This window comes from Eschrichtius robustus, chromosome 8 (assembly GCF_028021215.1).
Source record: "Eschrichtius robustus isolate mEscRob2 chromosome 8, mEscRob2.pri, whole genome shotgun sequence".
In the NCBI taxonomy this organism is placed as follows: Eukaryota; Metazoa; Chordata; class Mammalia; order Artiodactyla; family Eschrichtiidae; genus Eschrichtius; species Eschrichtius robustus.
The window spans coordinates 14,510,111-14,525,990 of record NC_090831.1 but is presented as its reverse complement, the minus strand read 5'-3'; the positions used below and the strand labels follow the sequence as shown (position 1 = coordinate 14,525,990).

General features: G+C 41.9%; 1 protein-coding gene across 2 annotated transcripts in view; it reads right to left on the bottom strand.

The window, feature by feature from the left end:
• Positions 1 to 15,161, bottom strand: part of VPS41 (VPS41 subunit of HOPS complex) — a 184,301-nt gene extending 169,140 nt beyond the window's left edge. For both annotated transcript variants that reach the window (XM_068550354.1, XM_068550355.1), the window contains exons 1-2: positions 15,116 to 15,161; positions 3,554 to 3,592 (exon numbers count right to left, since the gene is read on the bottom strand). In XM_068550354.1, coding sequence (XP_068406455.1) covers positions 3,554 to 3,592; positions 15,116 to 15,136 — 60 coding nt within the window. In that variant the 5' untranslated portion in view covers positions 15,137 to 15,161. The remainder of the gene's footprint in view (positions 1 to 3,553; positions 3,593 to 15,115) is intronic.
• Between the last annotated feature and the right edge of the window lie 719 nt (positions 15,162 to 15,880).

Sequence of the window (15,880 nt, the reverse complement as noted above, 5' to 3'; positions counted from 1 at the left end):
TTCATAAAGTGATAGAAAAATAAATTGTTATATTACATGGTTGAAAACACTTATGTATTGTTGTTCACAAAAATGGAAATCACCTCAGCACTTGAATAAACAAGAGGTATATGCACATAAAGGAAATGCCTGCCCTGAGAAAGCTTAATTAACAGTTACAAAACCTAATGGGAAGAAGAGAGAGAGGAAGAAAAGAAAGAATAAAGATTCTTTGGCCACCAAGTGGTGTCTCAATACCAATACCAATCCCAATCCTAGAAGTGGAACGTGGCTCAAACTGAGTGAGAAATCCAAGAAAAACTTCTCCAGAGACTGGAGTGCAAGCCAACTCACTATACCTACAAAGCCTAAACTCGGCTCTACCGCCAGCCTGACTATTCTGGTCGTCCGTAAACTCCCTAGAATCAGTCATCTCTGGGAGGGTAACCACTTCAGAGCCAGTGGTGAGTCTCTCCAAGCCCTCAGGTTAAAGCACCAGCCTGTAAAATCAGTCACTGGCACCACAGCTAAAATACAAGCTGAGGATCACTAATATTCACGGAGTGCTTCCCGTGTGCTAAATGCCAAATAAGATGCTTTGCAAACATCAATCTTCTCTAATCCTCAAAGCAACCATACAAGGTTAGCAGTAACTCCCATTTTTCATAGGAGGAAACTGAAGAATACAAGGGTTGAGTGCTATGCCCAAGGTCACGCAGCAACTATGAAGCACAGCTGAGATATGAACCTGAGGTACCATCCTGAGAAGGCACCAGGGCTGCAAGGCAAAATGACCGAAAGAGCCCAGAGTCTGGGGACTAGAATCTGAACCCATTTCTCCCACGAAACAGCTACAACCTTAGATGGTCAGGTTCCTTTTTGGGTCTCAGTTTCCTTTTCTTTCCATTTCTTTCTTGAGTGTGGTCAACTCTTATTCCTTCACTTCCTAGTTTTTTGATTCATTTCTGTTCTGAGATTTTAAATTTCTGGTTTAAGATAGTTTTTCACATCTGCAAAGGCTTGTTTAAAGATATTCAACTCAGGATGGAGTGTTATGTCACTGTTCTCTTGGAAATTTTTTGATTCTCACTTTTTTTTCCTATAGTAGTTTTATACAGATGCTACCTGCCGTTTCAGATCATTTTTAAATGTCTTAGATTTTCCTGGACAGCACCAACAGGCGCTCCCACGGAGAGGTGAGGTATTTGGGTGTTTTACTAGGTTTCTTAGTTACACTGGTAAATGAAGGACGTTTTCTTTAATAAGTGGCATCTTTTTCTTGGTGGTGGGGCGAGAAGAATAGGTAAATCTCCTAACTCTATGATATTGTTTGTTTCTGGGCACCCTGAATTTCCCTGCTTTTCCCTTTTCCCTTCACCACCAGGCCTCCAGGGGATGCCTTCCCCTTCTCTCGAGAAGCAGTCCCACCCCAATGCTGTACTGCCAGTGTTTCATGCATTTTCAAACCCCTTTCTTTAAATTTTCTGCTTTTCCAGGAAGCGGCCTGAGGTGACCTCTAAAAATGGTTCGCTATGTACTTGACCCAGAAAACCCCACAAAATCATGCAAGAGGTTCAAATCTTCATGTTCACTTTAAGAACGCTCATGAAACTGCCCAGACCATTAAGGGTATGCATATCCAAAAGCCACCAAGTATCTGAAGGATGTTACTTTACAGAAGCAATGTGTGCCATTCTGTCCTTACAATGGTGGAGTTGGTAGGTGTGCCCAGGCCAAACAGTGGGGCTGGACGCAGGGTCAGTGGCCCAGAAAGAGTGCTGTATTCTTACTGCACATGCTCGAAACTGCAGAGAGTAAGGCTGAACTTAACGGCTTAGATGTAGATTCTCTGGTCATTGGGCACAGCCAGGTGAACAAATCCCCCACAACGTGGCACAGGACTTCCAGAGCTCAAGGTCGGATCAACCCATACATGAGCTCTCCCTGCCACATTGAGATGATCCGTACTGAAAAAGAACAGACTGTTCCTAAACCAGAAGAGGAGGTTGCACAGAAGAAAAAGGTATCCCAGAAAAAAACTGAAGAAACAAAAACCTATGGCCTGGGAATAAATGCGGCAAAAAAATAAATGCAAATGAAAGTAAAAAAAAAAAAATTTCCAGCACAGTCAGTGCTCAGATCCACCCGTCTCAGACCTGTTCTCACAACCTCCCCACTCAGGATGGGGCATGATTTATGATTTCCCTCCGTTTCCTGCCACCGCCGGGGCTCAGCTACTCTCCCCTCATTCCCATCCATCTGACCCTCAGCTCCAGTCAGTCCAGAGCTGGCTCTTTGCTGGTTTCAGATACTTATTTTCCCACTTATTTGGAATTTTAGAGTACTCCCTGTTTCCTAACTATGCTGGAGACGGGGGTTATGCGTGCTTTTGTTTGCTTTCCTTCTGGATCCGTTTAGTGTCTGAAGGATGTGGGGAAAGATTGAGATGTAGGTGGCTGGCAACATTTTCCTGATGTCTGAAATGAAATTCCTGGACGGGGCTCTGACCCTGCAGGATTCTGAACCGGTGATTCTGAGAACAAGGCCTTCTCAGTTAAGTAGAACTTTCCAAAAATAAAAATGGTGCTGCTCTGAAACGCTTTCAATGCTTCATTAAAAATTAACAACTATTATATCCTATCTATAAGCAAATTCAGTAACACCCTACCAGGGGCTTTGAAGAGAGTATCAGAGATCCTTAGTAGTGAAAATGTTAGGAACCACAACTCTACAGCCAAACTACAAATGCATGATGGCATGATATGTAAGATATTCTCTAGAAGAATATGTATAACTCCCCCTTTCCCCCACAAAAGCAAAAAAGATAATAACTATCTGTAACATCAATCCAAATGTAATAGATTATATTAAATATCACATTGGTGTGGATTTCCAAAAGGTTATCATAAATACTTTTATATTCCTCTGAGCCAAACGAAATACTAAAAGGGAAAAAGTAATTATTGTTATTAGTCCATCTATAAAACTAATAAACTAATTAATCAGTGTTACGCTTAAACTTATTTTTTATGCATAGCCTTGAGAAATTTTTTTAAAGCCCTCCTTTATATGTTACTTTTTTCTCCTTAAATTCAATCGTTAATACAACTTAGCTCCCTAACAGCTTTTAAGGTAGTTACTTCCCTTTTTATTTTATGAAATAAATGACCATTTCAATGATTCAGAAACTATACCAATGAGCACACCATATTCATTAAAAGAAAAAAGAAAGAGTAAGTATTGCAGACCCAACAGTGGCTATTTTTAAAAATAGGTTTTTAAGTGTCGAGATTGGTTTGGAAACTTTGCATCAATTTCGCCACTGCCAACATGCTTCAGGTTAAAATACTGTTCAAAATGAGGAAAAAGCTTTGTGTTCCTTTTCCTGTTTATTTTTCAAGTAAATCCATTTAATATTTTTAAAGATGACCGGCATGTCCTTCCCCAAGGTTTAATCACCTATGGCCCTAATTTACCACGCCAAGTTCCAGGGAATGTTGCATTTAACAAGGCATGACCAGCTCAAGATGCTGGCTTAGCTAGAAATTCCCAGGTTCCTGAATCCCCACCTTACCTCAGACTCATCTGTAGATTCTTCAAGAGACCCGGTTTCCTACAAAGCATAGAGGGGGGAGAACGGTCAGAACACATGACAAAAGGAGAAAAAATATTTTCAAGGAACAAGAGTCATCATGTCCCCACCACCAATACCCATCTGCCCTTTTTTGGAGGTAATTTGCAACTCCAGTTTAAAGAACTCCACATAGTCCGACTCTCGCAGGCCTCCTACAACACCTTCTCCATACCTGCAGGGCACCCTGAGATGGTCGCTCTGGGGCCACATGGATCCACCGCTCCCAGTGACCTCCCTTGACTGGTCAGCAGGTTAACAAATGACCCCAGGAATTCCTCATGGGAGGACCCAGAAGGCTTTTCCTTCGCTAAAGATGGAAATCAGTCTGGCAAAGCAGCCTTACTGATCTCAGAAGAGGCAACTGCCATCTCAAATTATCTATAAGCCAATTTTTATATGGAAAAGCTCTTGTGCTATTAATTATTATGCTATGAATCTGGCTGAGTCAAAATAATTGTCTTGCTTAACAGCTTTTACAACAGAATTCCCCTAGCGTGTACCTATCAGACGCTGTGCAAACAAGCTGTATAATTTACATCCGCTCTTTAAACCATTAACTGGAAGACAAATTCTGCCATTTAACACAGTTTCCCTCTTGCTAGACAATGAATCTTGCTGCTCTGGAGAACACAAAGCAAAAAGGGGGGGAAAAAAATGGACTTGATTCCGCTAATCTCTTACCTGTCCACTCAAAGGGAATCTGCTGATGCCATGCACCCTCAAAGAGGTCAGCAAAATGAAGATTTACTTAACGTGCTTATAGATATCAACAGCAATAAAAGGTTACAACTAATATGCTGACACTGAATGTAAGCATTTTGCAACCATCCACGAGATTAAAGAAAAAAAAAAAAGAACCAAAAAAATGGGGCAAGGACATTTTAGATACATCAAGACCAAAAACAATAAACATTTTAAAGAAAGTTGGATGCATATATTACTCAGTGCAAACTGGACGGCGGGATAAACACAAATCAGGCATTTGAAAATACTTTAATTTCATTCACTGAAAATCAGTAAGAACCTGGCAGGTGGCAGGCTGCCTCCAGAAGAGCCTAGTGGACAATACAGGCCCTGCTGTCAAAGTTCACCTGTGAAATAGGGATGAATGTTCGTTGTAATTAAGAATTTGATTGCAGTTCTATCATTAGCCATGATGAGTACCAGAATCTCCTCTATATCCCAGTGCAGCTTGTTTTGGTTTCATGGTCATCTAAATATTAGAAAGTCCTTATTAATTTGGAGCTACAATCTCTCCACAGTAATTTTTGTTCTTCTCCAGAATACGACACGTAAAAAATCCAGTTCTTCTACTACTTGCCAGTTCTCCAGATACTTAATGAAACGTATCATGCTGACCCTTCTAAATTGTTTCTCCCCTCCGCTAACCATCCCCGGTTCCTGGTTTTACGGCATCTGCCATCTTGATCCTTCTATTTTGGACACGGACACACTCCACTTAATATTAATAGTCACTATTCCAACGTCTTTACTCATTGACATCTGTAATATATTGCTCCTGATGCAAAATGTTTTACATGTAGCATCCTGAAATTTCCTAATGCCCTCGGAGGTAAAATGCAGAGGCTTAGAGGTTGAACTTCAGTGACTTCTAACATCCCTGACAGTGCCTGCACATTATTAGCATTAGCTAAACAAGTCTTTGACAACTGTGCCAATAAGCCACAGCGAGATTATTTCCCACCTCTAGAACTCTCAAAGAACACTTGACTACTCTTTTCAAAAAATTACATTAAACCGAAGGAAAAATTTTTTCCTAATTTGAGATCCATTCAAATATGCACATGGCGTATAAGGGCAAACGTCCCACTTACATGCGTCATTAAAACAAAACCGGGCCCCCAACCAGCAATTTCAATCCAAACACTCAAAATCAAATTACACTTCTGTTCCCACTGGAAAGCATGCAGTGGCGGAATCGGATACCTCAAGGCATGCAAATGTCAGAAATCTGAGTCCTCCGGGAAAACCAGGCTCTCAGAGGAGCCTCCTGTGGCTGGCTATCAATAGGGAAACTTTATCCCAGGACCCTCTCAGACTCACCCTCAGCGCCAGTCTGAACCTCCCAGACCTAGCTGTGGCCTCGAAAAAATGGCCCTTCTTTCCACAGGGCTACCAAAGCCATGCATGAGTGCCTTCAGGAATTGGCCTGGTCTGTTACTTCGTAGCTTCGTTTATTCATCAAGCCCCCCTCCTTAATGCTCCATAGACAGAGGCAACAGGAAGACGTGAAGTGAATGTCCCCAGCGAGGGATCCCAGAAGCAAGGCTGAACCTCGAGAAACAGTCAATGATTTTCGAACATTTTTTTAACTTCACATTCTCTCTTTCAAAGACTCTACCTTCAAATCAGGAAAGTATAAGTTACAAAACTGTGCTAGTTTCAAAAACAGAACTACCATACGACCCAGCAGTCCCACTACTGGGCATATACCCTGAGAAAACCGTAATTCAAAAAGAGTCATGTACCACAATGTTCACTGAAGCTCTACTTACAATAGCCAGGACATGAAAGCAACCTAAGTGTCCATCGACAGATGAATGGATAAAGAAGATGTGGCACACATATACGATGGAATATTACTCAGCCATAAAAAGAAACGAAATGGAGGTATTTGTAATGAGGTGGATGGAGTTAGAGTCTGTCATACAGAGTGAAGTAAGTCAGAAAGAGAAAAACAAATACAGTATGCTAACACATATATACGGAATCTAAGGGAAAAAAAAAAAAAAAGCCATGAAGAACCTAGTGGCAAGACGGAAATAAAGACACAGACCTACTAGAGAATGGACTTGAGGATATGGGGAGGGGGTGGGGTGAGATGTGACAGGGTAAGAGAGTGTCATGGACATATATACACTACCAAATGTAAAATGGATAGCTAGTGGGAAGCAGCCACATAGCACAGGGAGATCAGCTCGGTGCTTTGTGACCACCTAGAGGGGTGGGATAGGGAGGGTGGGAGGCAGGGAGACGCAAGAGGGAAGACATATGGGAACATATGTATATGTATAACTGATTCACTTTGTTATACAGCAGAAACTAACATACCACTGTAAAGCAATTATACTCCAATAAAGACATTAAAAAAAATTTGCTAGTTTTTAAGATAAACAGGCCAGACACAAAAAGACAAGTATTGCAGGATTCCACTTAATATGAAACAGAAAGATGAACAGAGTTTAGCTAGTGCGGGGGGCTGGGGGAATGAGAGTTACTGTTTAATGGGTACAGTTCCAGTTTGCGATGATGAAAAGTTCCAGAGATGGATGGTGGTGATGGTTGCACAAACACGAATGTACTTAATGCCACTGAATCACAACACTTAAAAATGGTTCCGATAATAAATATTATGTTACGTGCGTTTTACCGTAATAAGAAAAAAATTGTGCTGCTCTGCTTGAAGAAAAATGAAGGGCTGGAAACTACCCAGTGATACAAATGTACAGCTGGACAAATCCTGGGCAGCAGGCTGAAAGCTAAACTCAACATTTCACTTTATCCTTCTTTTGCAAACCAACTCCTTAAACTTCATCATCTGCCCAAACAGCTTTAACGAACCATCTCGGTGCCTCGACCTGTGACCTCTTGAATCTATTCATCAACCACCATCAGGATCATCTTCCCAGAACACACAGCACCCTGGTTACCACCCTCCTCAAAGAACCCTCAGGGGTCAGGAGATTTCAGATTCCCCAGCAAGGTCGTCAAAGCCCAGCCCAATGTGGCACCCGGGGCACTTTTAGCCTCGCTCCCCACTCTCTGCACAAACCCACAGCCCTCTAGCCACATCGGGTGACTTCTTACTCAGAGGTCACATGGTCACCTCTCTCTGTCATTGGTGGCAGAAGAGCACCTGCAGTCTGGATGTGGCCAGGAGGTGTTCTGTTTGGCCTGGCTATAGTGTTTTTAAGACTTTCACATACAAATCTGTATTTCTGACTTCCTAAGCTCAGACTGTACCTGAAATCCATATTTCCATATAACAGCAGTTGAAGCTGAGCAGCTACGGCCCCAGAGACAGAATGCTCCTCACCACCAACATCCCCAACCGCCCTACCCCAGAAAATCCCCCTCATTTCCACTGCCACCTGGCGCCTTAAGCTGGTGGTGCTTGCGCGGGGCCTCCTGAAGCGGTTCCTTCAGCTTAGAAGGGCCCTTGGCCCAACTCTGCCCTCATCCTAGTGGTCCTCAGACTCCCAGCATGCTCTACAGGGACGCTCTCAGGGGGTACCTCTGGGAGGTGGTGACAGTCAGGCTGAGTGAGGTTCTTCACTCTTGCTTTAACAATAGAGCTTAGATTTTATGTCTTCAATTTTCATGTTGCCAATCTGAGGCTAAAAAAAAAAAAAGATTGAAACTCACTAGCTGTTTCTAAATCCTAAACTTTCTTCATGGCCCAACTTAGGTCTCACCTCATTCACAGAATTGTCTCCAGTCAGTCCAGGCCACAAGGTCCAGATGTGGCCTCCTATGGCCTCTCTCTCTTCTATGCCCCTCAGCTTGCACCTAATATGAATTGTCTGGTCCTAGTAGTTATCCTTTATAATTCGCTGTGGATGAACCCAAAGGCTTTTGCCTATCTCCAACCATCCTACCCAAAGGAACAGGTCGATACCCGTTTGCCGACGATGATGAGAAGAAATAAGCTGCTGTGGAGAGGGTGTGGAGAAAAGGGGACCCTCCTACACTGTGGGTGGGAATGTAAATTGGTGCAGTCACTGTGGAGAACAGTACGGAGGTTCCTCAAAAAAACGAAAATAGACTTGCCCTATGATCCAGCAATCCCACTCCTGGACACATATCCAGAAAAGATGAAAACTATAATTTGAAAAGATACATGCACCCCAATGTTCACAGCAGCACCATTTACAACAGCCAATGTCCATCAACAGATGAATGGATAAAGAAGATGTGGTACATATATACAGTGGAATACTACTCAGCCATAAAAAAGAACGAAATGCCATTTGCAGCAACATGGATGGACCTAGCGATTGTCACACTAAGCGAAGTAAGTCAGACAAATATCATATGATACCACTTATATGTAGAATCTTAAAAAATGATACAAATGAACTTACCTAGGAAACAGAAACAGACTCACAGACATAGAAAACAGACCTGTGGTTGCCAAGGGGGTAGGGGGGAGGGATTGACTAGGAGTTTGGGGTTAGCAGTTGCAAACTATTATATACAGAATGGATAAACAAGGTCCTACTGTATAGCACAGGGAACTATATTCAATATCCTGTGATAAACCATAATGGAAAAGAATATGAAAAAGAATATATATATGTATAACTGAATCACTCTGCTGTACAGCAGAAATTAACACAACATTGTAAATCAACTATCTTTTAATAGAATAAATTTTAAAAAAGAAATAAGCTGCTGATCCAAAGCAGTGACATTGTACCTCCTGTGTATATTCCTTTTCCATTTATCAGCAATACCAAGTGCATTTTCTCCAGGCAAATGCTTGAATTATTAGCTCGTGGCTACAGGACAGTTACAGAAGGGGAACCGAAGGGTGGCAGCAGCAAACAAGGATAGAACAATCCAAACAGAACGTTAACAACCTAGCAGCAGCCCCAGGAAGGAGCTAATTGGGCTCTCAGAAGACCCCTCCAATAAGGGCTTTCAACCCACCCCAACCCCTAATCCTACGATCAGGGCCCCATGACACGGCCCGGGAGAAGACCCAGCACAGCCAGCCTCAGAGGCCAGGAGGGGTTAAGAAGATGGTCAACCCAGGAGGAGAAAGAGAAGCCGGGACCTCCCAGGTTAGGAAGTCCTCGCAGTTTGGAGGGAATACACACTGTTTGTTGAGGGCAACAAAGAGAATCTGGGGGAGAAATGGGAGGCTGGAGCCTAAGGAAAGCCAGCTACAAACGTTGCAGGATGAAGAAAAAGAGCAGAGACCAGGCCCCAGGAAACCAGACTAGGCTGGAGACGGACGTGAAACACACAACACTTACTACCACCTTCTCTTCCTTCCCAGCAACTGTGTGCCACAGCTGAGCCTGATGGAGGAGTGTTTCCAACGTTTCACAAAGGCACGGCACGGGAAAGAAGAAATATTTTGTGTGAGATGTATTTGATATCCCTGTGCACAGAGCCTCCATTACAGAAAGCTTCTGGGTCCCCAAGGACTAGACTGGTTGAGTAGGAAAGATGAAAGGGTACCCAGGGAGCTGGCAGAAGCCGGGAGACTCAGGTTACCAACCTTTTCAACCAATCAGGCTCAACTACTACACTTATTCTGCAAATGAACAAAAGCCTTGAGGTCTGCCCCAGTTTGCTGCCTAGTGACCCAGCCCCAAATCTGACTTTGCATTAGAATCATTTAAACGCAGCAGGGAGAACTGGCTAATATTTGCTAATCCACTCCATCATTTTTTTTCTTTTCCATTATGGTTTATTACAGGATATTGAATATAGTTCCCTGTGCTATACAGTAGGACCTTGCTGTTTATCCATTCTATAGATAATAGTTTGCACCTGCTAATCCCAAACTCCCAATCCAACCCTCCCTCCCCCTCCTCCCCCTTGGCAACCACAAGTCTGTTCTCTGTGAGTCTGTTTCGTAGATGAGTTCATTTGCATCACATTTTAGATTCCACATATAAGTGATATCATATGGTGTTTGTCTTTCTCTTTCTGACTTCACTTAGTATCCACTCCATCTTCAGTAGGTATAAATAAGAGCCCAGAATCACAAGGATTTGGTTTAAAAAAAAAAACAAAAAAAAAACCCAAACCAACAAACAAGAAAGGCGAAAAAAACCCACTAAGGAGGACAAAGTTTCTAGAAGAAACAAAGGCAACTGTGACTGAGTAGCCATGAATGGGAAGCCGCATGAAACACAGAAGCCCCTGATCTGATGACTGCTCCCTCCCCAAGGTGGTAATGTGGGAGCCAAGGAGGCTACCGGCAATCAGCTAATGATATCAGCCTCCAGCCAACCAGCCCAGAGGAAGATGGGAGAAGAAACTCACGAGGTAATAAGCACACCCAGCTGAGCTAATTTGTGACTATACTTGTTAGATGATGGTAAAGAGTGGGCCCTCTAAAGATTTCTCTGATCCGGTCCTTTTGCAAATTCTTGTTCGGGGCTTTGTTTTTCCTTTAGTTATTTATTAGTAAAGTTGCTTTTAAATGACCTATCTTGGCCAAACTATATGAAAAGAGAATTGTGCACACCTAAGCCAAGCCCAAGTTTGGGTTATAAATCATTGTCCTATTTACAAACCAACCACTTCAACCTAGCACTTTAACATACTTTATCTCAGTTCATACTCACAAGAGTCCTGGAGAGTAAAATCCCCAAGCAACAGGCAAGAAAACCACGACACTCAAATTATCTGTCAACTTGGTTTTATTTTGTACAGGGGGCACAATCACATGAGGGTGTAACTACTCATGAATGTACTATCTGATAATCCTTAAATGCTCTACAATACAGATAGAATGTTCTTCACTTCTAAAATGTAGTGGGAAATTCAAAGCAGAAACTCTCCTATCTGGTCAAAGAATAGAGGGTCTGAGTGACCAAATATTTTAATGGACCTGCTGGTTGGTTCGAAAGACAAAAGCGTACCCAGGGAGCTGGCAGAGTAAGCAACGTAGGAAATGTAATGTACAATTCATGTGAATTAATAACTTTCAAAAGTTTCAAGTAATATAAAACAATTTAACACAAATTCTACTGAACCTAAATTAACAATTTAACGTTTTCAATTCAGAAGGCTATTCTCCCCCTAACAAATCCATTTAAACATTTTATTAAGCACCTAGTACCTGGAAAGCAGTAGCCCTGTGAGAGATAACAGACATGAGTAAGCTCTGTGCTGATTCTTGAGGACTCAGCAATCTGCAGGAGAGATAAGACAAATACACGAACAACCAGGCTTCAGGCAGAATGCTGTTCAGAAGCAAGGCATGGACAAATAGTGTTGGGCATCTGTGATTACAAAGGTCAACCGTAAGTCATTTTGGAGCTAGGTAAAACAGCTGGTTAGAAGATTTCCAGGCACAATGCAGGGTATTAGTGTTTTCTGTGAGCTATAATATATATGTCGTTATTTTTACTAACTACCTTAACCATACTCAGCATAAACAAGGATTGCCCAATGACTTTAAAAAAAAAAGTTCATTCATATACAAAAAGTGATTTTTTTTTTTCTAACTTTTTTTTTGGTTGCGCCTTACGGCTTGCAGGATCTTAGTTCCCCGACCAGGGATCGAACTCCTGCCCCCTGCACTGGAAGCGAGGAGTCCTAACCACTGGACTGCCAGGGAATTCCCCAAAAAGCGATCTTTAGTTTGGGAGTCTGTGAACTGTGTTATATTAACTCAGTTCAGATCTCACTCTTTTGGTTCTCCCTAAAATTAAGGTGGGTAAAAGATCCATCACCAAAAATACAATGCTCAGAAAAGTTAAGAGGGGAGGTTGAGTTTTGTCTTGCTCATCTTGGAGGACTGTTTCCATTTACAGTACATGATGCTAAGGAAAAAAGCTTCCTTTACCCTAACCTGTTTGTCATAGTTAATTTTAACACACATCTTGATTCTTGAAGCATTCAGGAGATGGGAGGAGAATTATGTCAAGATTGTCTAAAAGGTTCAAAGTAGCAGAACAGAACAATTAGCAAATTTATTTAACACCACTTTTGTGCTCTTGTAGCCTTCCAAAAACTATGTAATAAAGGCCTCCTATCTTGGTCAGATTTCAATGGCTTCCTATGTGAAATGCAAAATACACAAATCAGAGTGGGGAAAGTCTAACCATTTTTAATCTATAAAGGCCCAATAATACAGGTACAATTATCTGGCAGCTTTCTTTAAAAAAATAAACAGAACAACAATTTGTGGATGTTAGCTTCTTTCTGCTGTTGTCTTTTTGAGAACATTCTTTCTGAGAACAACACAGATACCAATGGGGGAACAAATGCCTGCTCTAACCACATACTGGCTGTTAAAGCATCACAGGTGAAATCATGACTTGAAGGAAATGTATTAAGGTGATAAGGGCTAATTCTATTTCACAAAGTAAAAAGTGATTTAGAATAGGTTCTTAAGTATTTTTAAAAAGGCAGAATGTGCCAGTGAAAAATCGTGAGCTTTGGAGACACGACTAGAGATTTTTTAGACACAAGCCTGGGAAAGTTATTTAAGTTGACAGAATTTCAATTTGTTTATCTGTAAAATTCAATCATCTAACATATTGACAGCCAAGCACTTTTCCAGGTGTCAGGCATACAACATGAACAAATCCTTGCCATCATGGAGCTTATAATCTTATGGAGAGAATATACAGAAATATACAGAGTACACACACACAAAAAGCTATTTAAGAACACAGTATGTCAGATGGTCACGAACGTTAAGGAGAAAATTACACAAGAAGGAGGTTTCAGAGAATGGTCACGGAAGGTCTCATGCAAAAAGGTATCACTTGGACAGACACAGGAAGGAAGTGACAGAAAGAGCCCTGTTAATATCTGGGGTCAAACAAAGGGAGCGGCATGAGCAAAGGCCCTGAGGCAGGTCCATGCCTAGCTTGTTGAAGGAAGAGTAAGAAAGCCAGGATAGCTGATGCACAGTGATAGAAGGGGAAGAGAATAGTGGAAAATGAGGTCTGAGAACAAGGACAGGGAGCAATTGTGACAAGGTGCTATAGGGCAACTAGACTATTCTAAGGACTCTGGCTTTTTTTCAGAGCGCAATAGGAGGCCACTGGAAGGTTTGGAACATAAAAGATGCCTGACCTGACTTATATATCAGAATAAAATTTACCAACAGAATTCTTTTGTGAGGACCAAATGCAATGTGAGAGGGTTCTTTAAACTGGAAAGTCCTGTAAAAATGCAAAGCATTCTTATTATATCATTAACTTTCTAAGTGTCTTTTTACATCAGACAGCTTTGCCAAACTCCTGCACAAAACAGCAGTAAATTCTAACAACAACTCTCTCTGTTCCTACGACACTATATCTAAGAACGTAGGAGCTTGGTTTCTTGCTTTTAAATCAAACCACCCAAAAATTTTATTTCAACATGAGAGATGAACAGTTTGAAAACCAATCTCACTACTATCATCAAACCCAGCTGTGAGTCATGAAATTACATGAGCTTAATGAGCATTTCCCTTTGAACTGCTTGAAATGGAAAAGGAGGCTCCAGGGGTAGGCAGAAGACTCTTAACACAGTGACGGCCCAAATTCAATTTCTACCTCAGCAAATTTCTTATTTATTGGCATATATCAAACGTACACAGGGCAAAGTTTCATTATGTAAGTGAAGTATGCTGGAAATGGTACAAAGTAGATTATTAAACTAAATAAATTTCTCTTATACTAAATAGTTCATCATCAAGTCACTGTTTAGAAGCAACTATGCAAACTGACCGCCTTGTTAATTTATAAGGAAAAACAGTGCCAAGCTGAAATGACACTGGAAATGGAAATTTAAGGTATTTCCCCAAATTCGGGTCTTTGTTTACTTTTTTTCTTTTTCTTTCTTATTTTTTTTTTGGCTTGTTGATGTAACTTTGTCATTTCATCTAATGTCTGGCTACCACTATTGCCTATATGAAAATAACTATTGCCATCACTAACTCTTCCCTAAACTCCACTGTCACATTACCAGGTGTCGACTGGACATTGCCATCTGATGTCCTACCAGCAACAAATAATCCCACATAACTTTTACTGAGCCCAACTTTTCCTAAGCACTTTAAATTTGTGTTAAACCCACTCCATCTTAAAACCACCCTTCGAGGACAGTACTATTATTATCTCTATCTCATATTTAAAGTTAAATAACTAGCCTAAAGTCACATTTTAAGAATGAGAACCAGCACTGGAGCCTAAGACATTTTTGCTCCCGGACTGATAGACGCACTTAACTACTGCCTGATGCAACACTGACTTAGATTTGTAACTAAATGAAATGGATCCGAAACAAAACTCATCGGATGCAACACTGACTTAGCTTTGTACCTAAATGAAATAGTCAATAAATCCGAAACAAAACTCATCTCGTCTACGCTCTCCTAGTCCACCTGCATATCACCTCTTACTGTCCTATTTCGAGAGGAACTTAAATTTCAGCCACCTGACCTCAAAACTCAAATCATGTGTGATGCCTCCCACGGGCAGCCAGACCCTTGGAGAGTCGGACCTGCCTTCAAGCCAAAATTTCACGGGGCACAGGCCACAAGAGCAGCGCCAAAGGAAGGGCCGCCCCGCAAACGCCGGGGGTGTGTCGGGGCGCTGTCTCCGCGTGACGTCCAGGAGCCGACAGCCCACCCGCCTCTCCGCTCCCCGAAACGGACTTTTGCCGTCCCCCCGCCCCACGTGGGCCTGCCTCGTCCCGCAGGAGCCCCGCACCTCCGCACGCTCCACTGCACGCCTCCAGCCTCCAATCGCCTCACCCTCGCCTCCCCTTCCCCTGCCTAGCAGTTGCAGCCTTTACCTGCGCCTCCGCTTCCGCCATGGCCGAGCCGGGGAGTCACATGACACACCCGGAAATGAGAGAAAACAACAGCCTGGGGCCCGGCGCCTGCTGGGAAATGTAGTTTTAGCATCGTCTGAGTCGGGAAATGTATTCTAGCTGATGAATCTATTGGGCCTCCTTTAGGCTTCCAACTCCCCAAGCTCAATGGAATTGTGCTTTGGAGAATCCAAACATAACCATCATTAATGCTATGATTTATTTTATTGTTGGTCTTATTGTTTCCGTGGTTACCATAGTATTTATTTATACTTACTGTATATCAGGTCCTGGATTTATAGCTTTGCATGAAATATCTCATTTAATCCTCCCAGCAAACCTTACTGTTATTCCCATTTACAGAGGGGAACACCTTGGCTCAGAGGTCACACAGTTAGTCAAGGACAGAACTAGGATTTGAATTCGGCTTTGTCTGATGCCAAAGACTCTGTGATTACCAAATCCAGCTTAGTCTAAAAGTGTTTTTTGCTTTTTTTTTAAGTATATTAGGTAAATATAAAACAGTCTTTGAAGTAGGGAACCAGAGACAATTTATCCTCTAAAAAGATTTAGCTCCTACTGTTTGCTACTACTTTAAGTCAGCTTTCTCTTCTGGCACCTGGACATTGAAATTTTTAAAAACCTCTATGTTTAATAAAATTATTCGTTTAAATTTGTGTTGAGTATATTCTATGGGTAAATATTCAAGATAGAATATAAATCTGTCCTTGGTAAAATCTGTAAAAC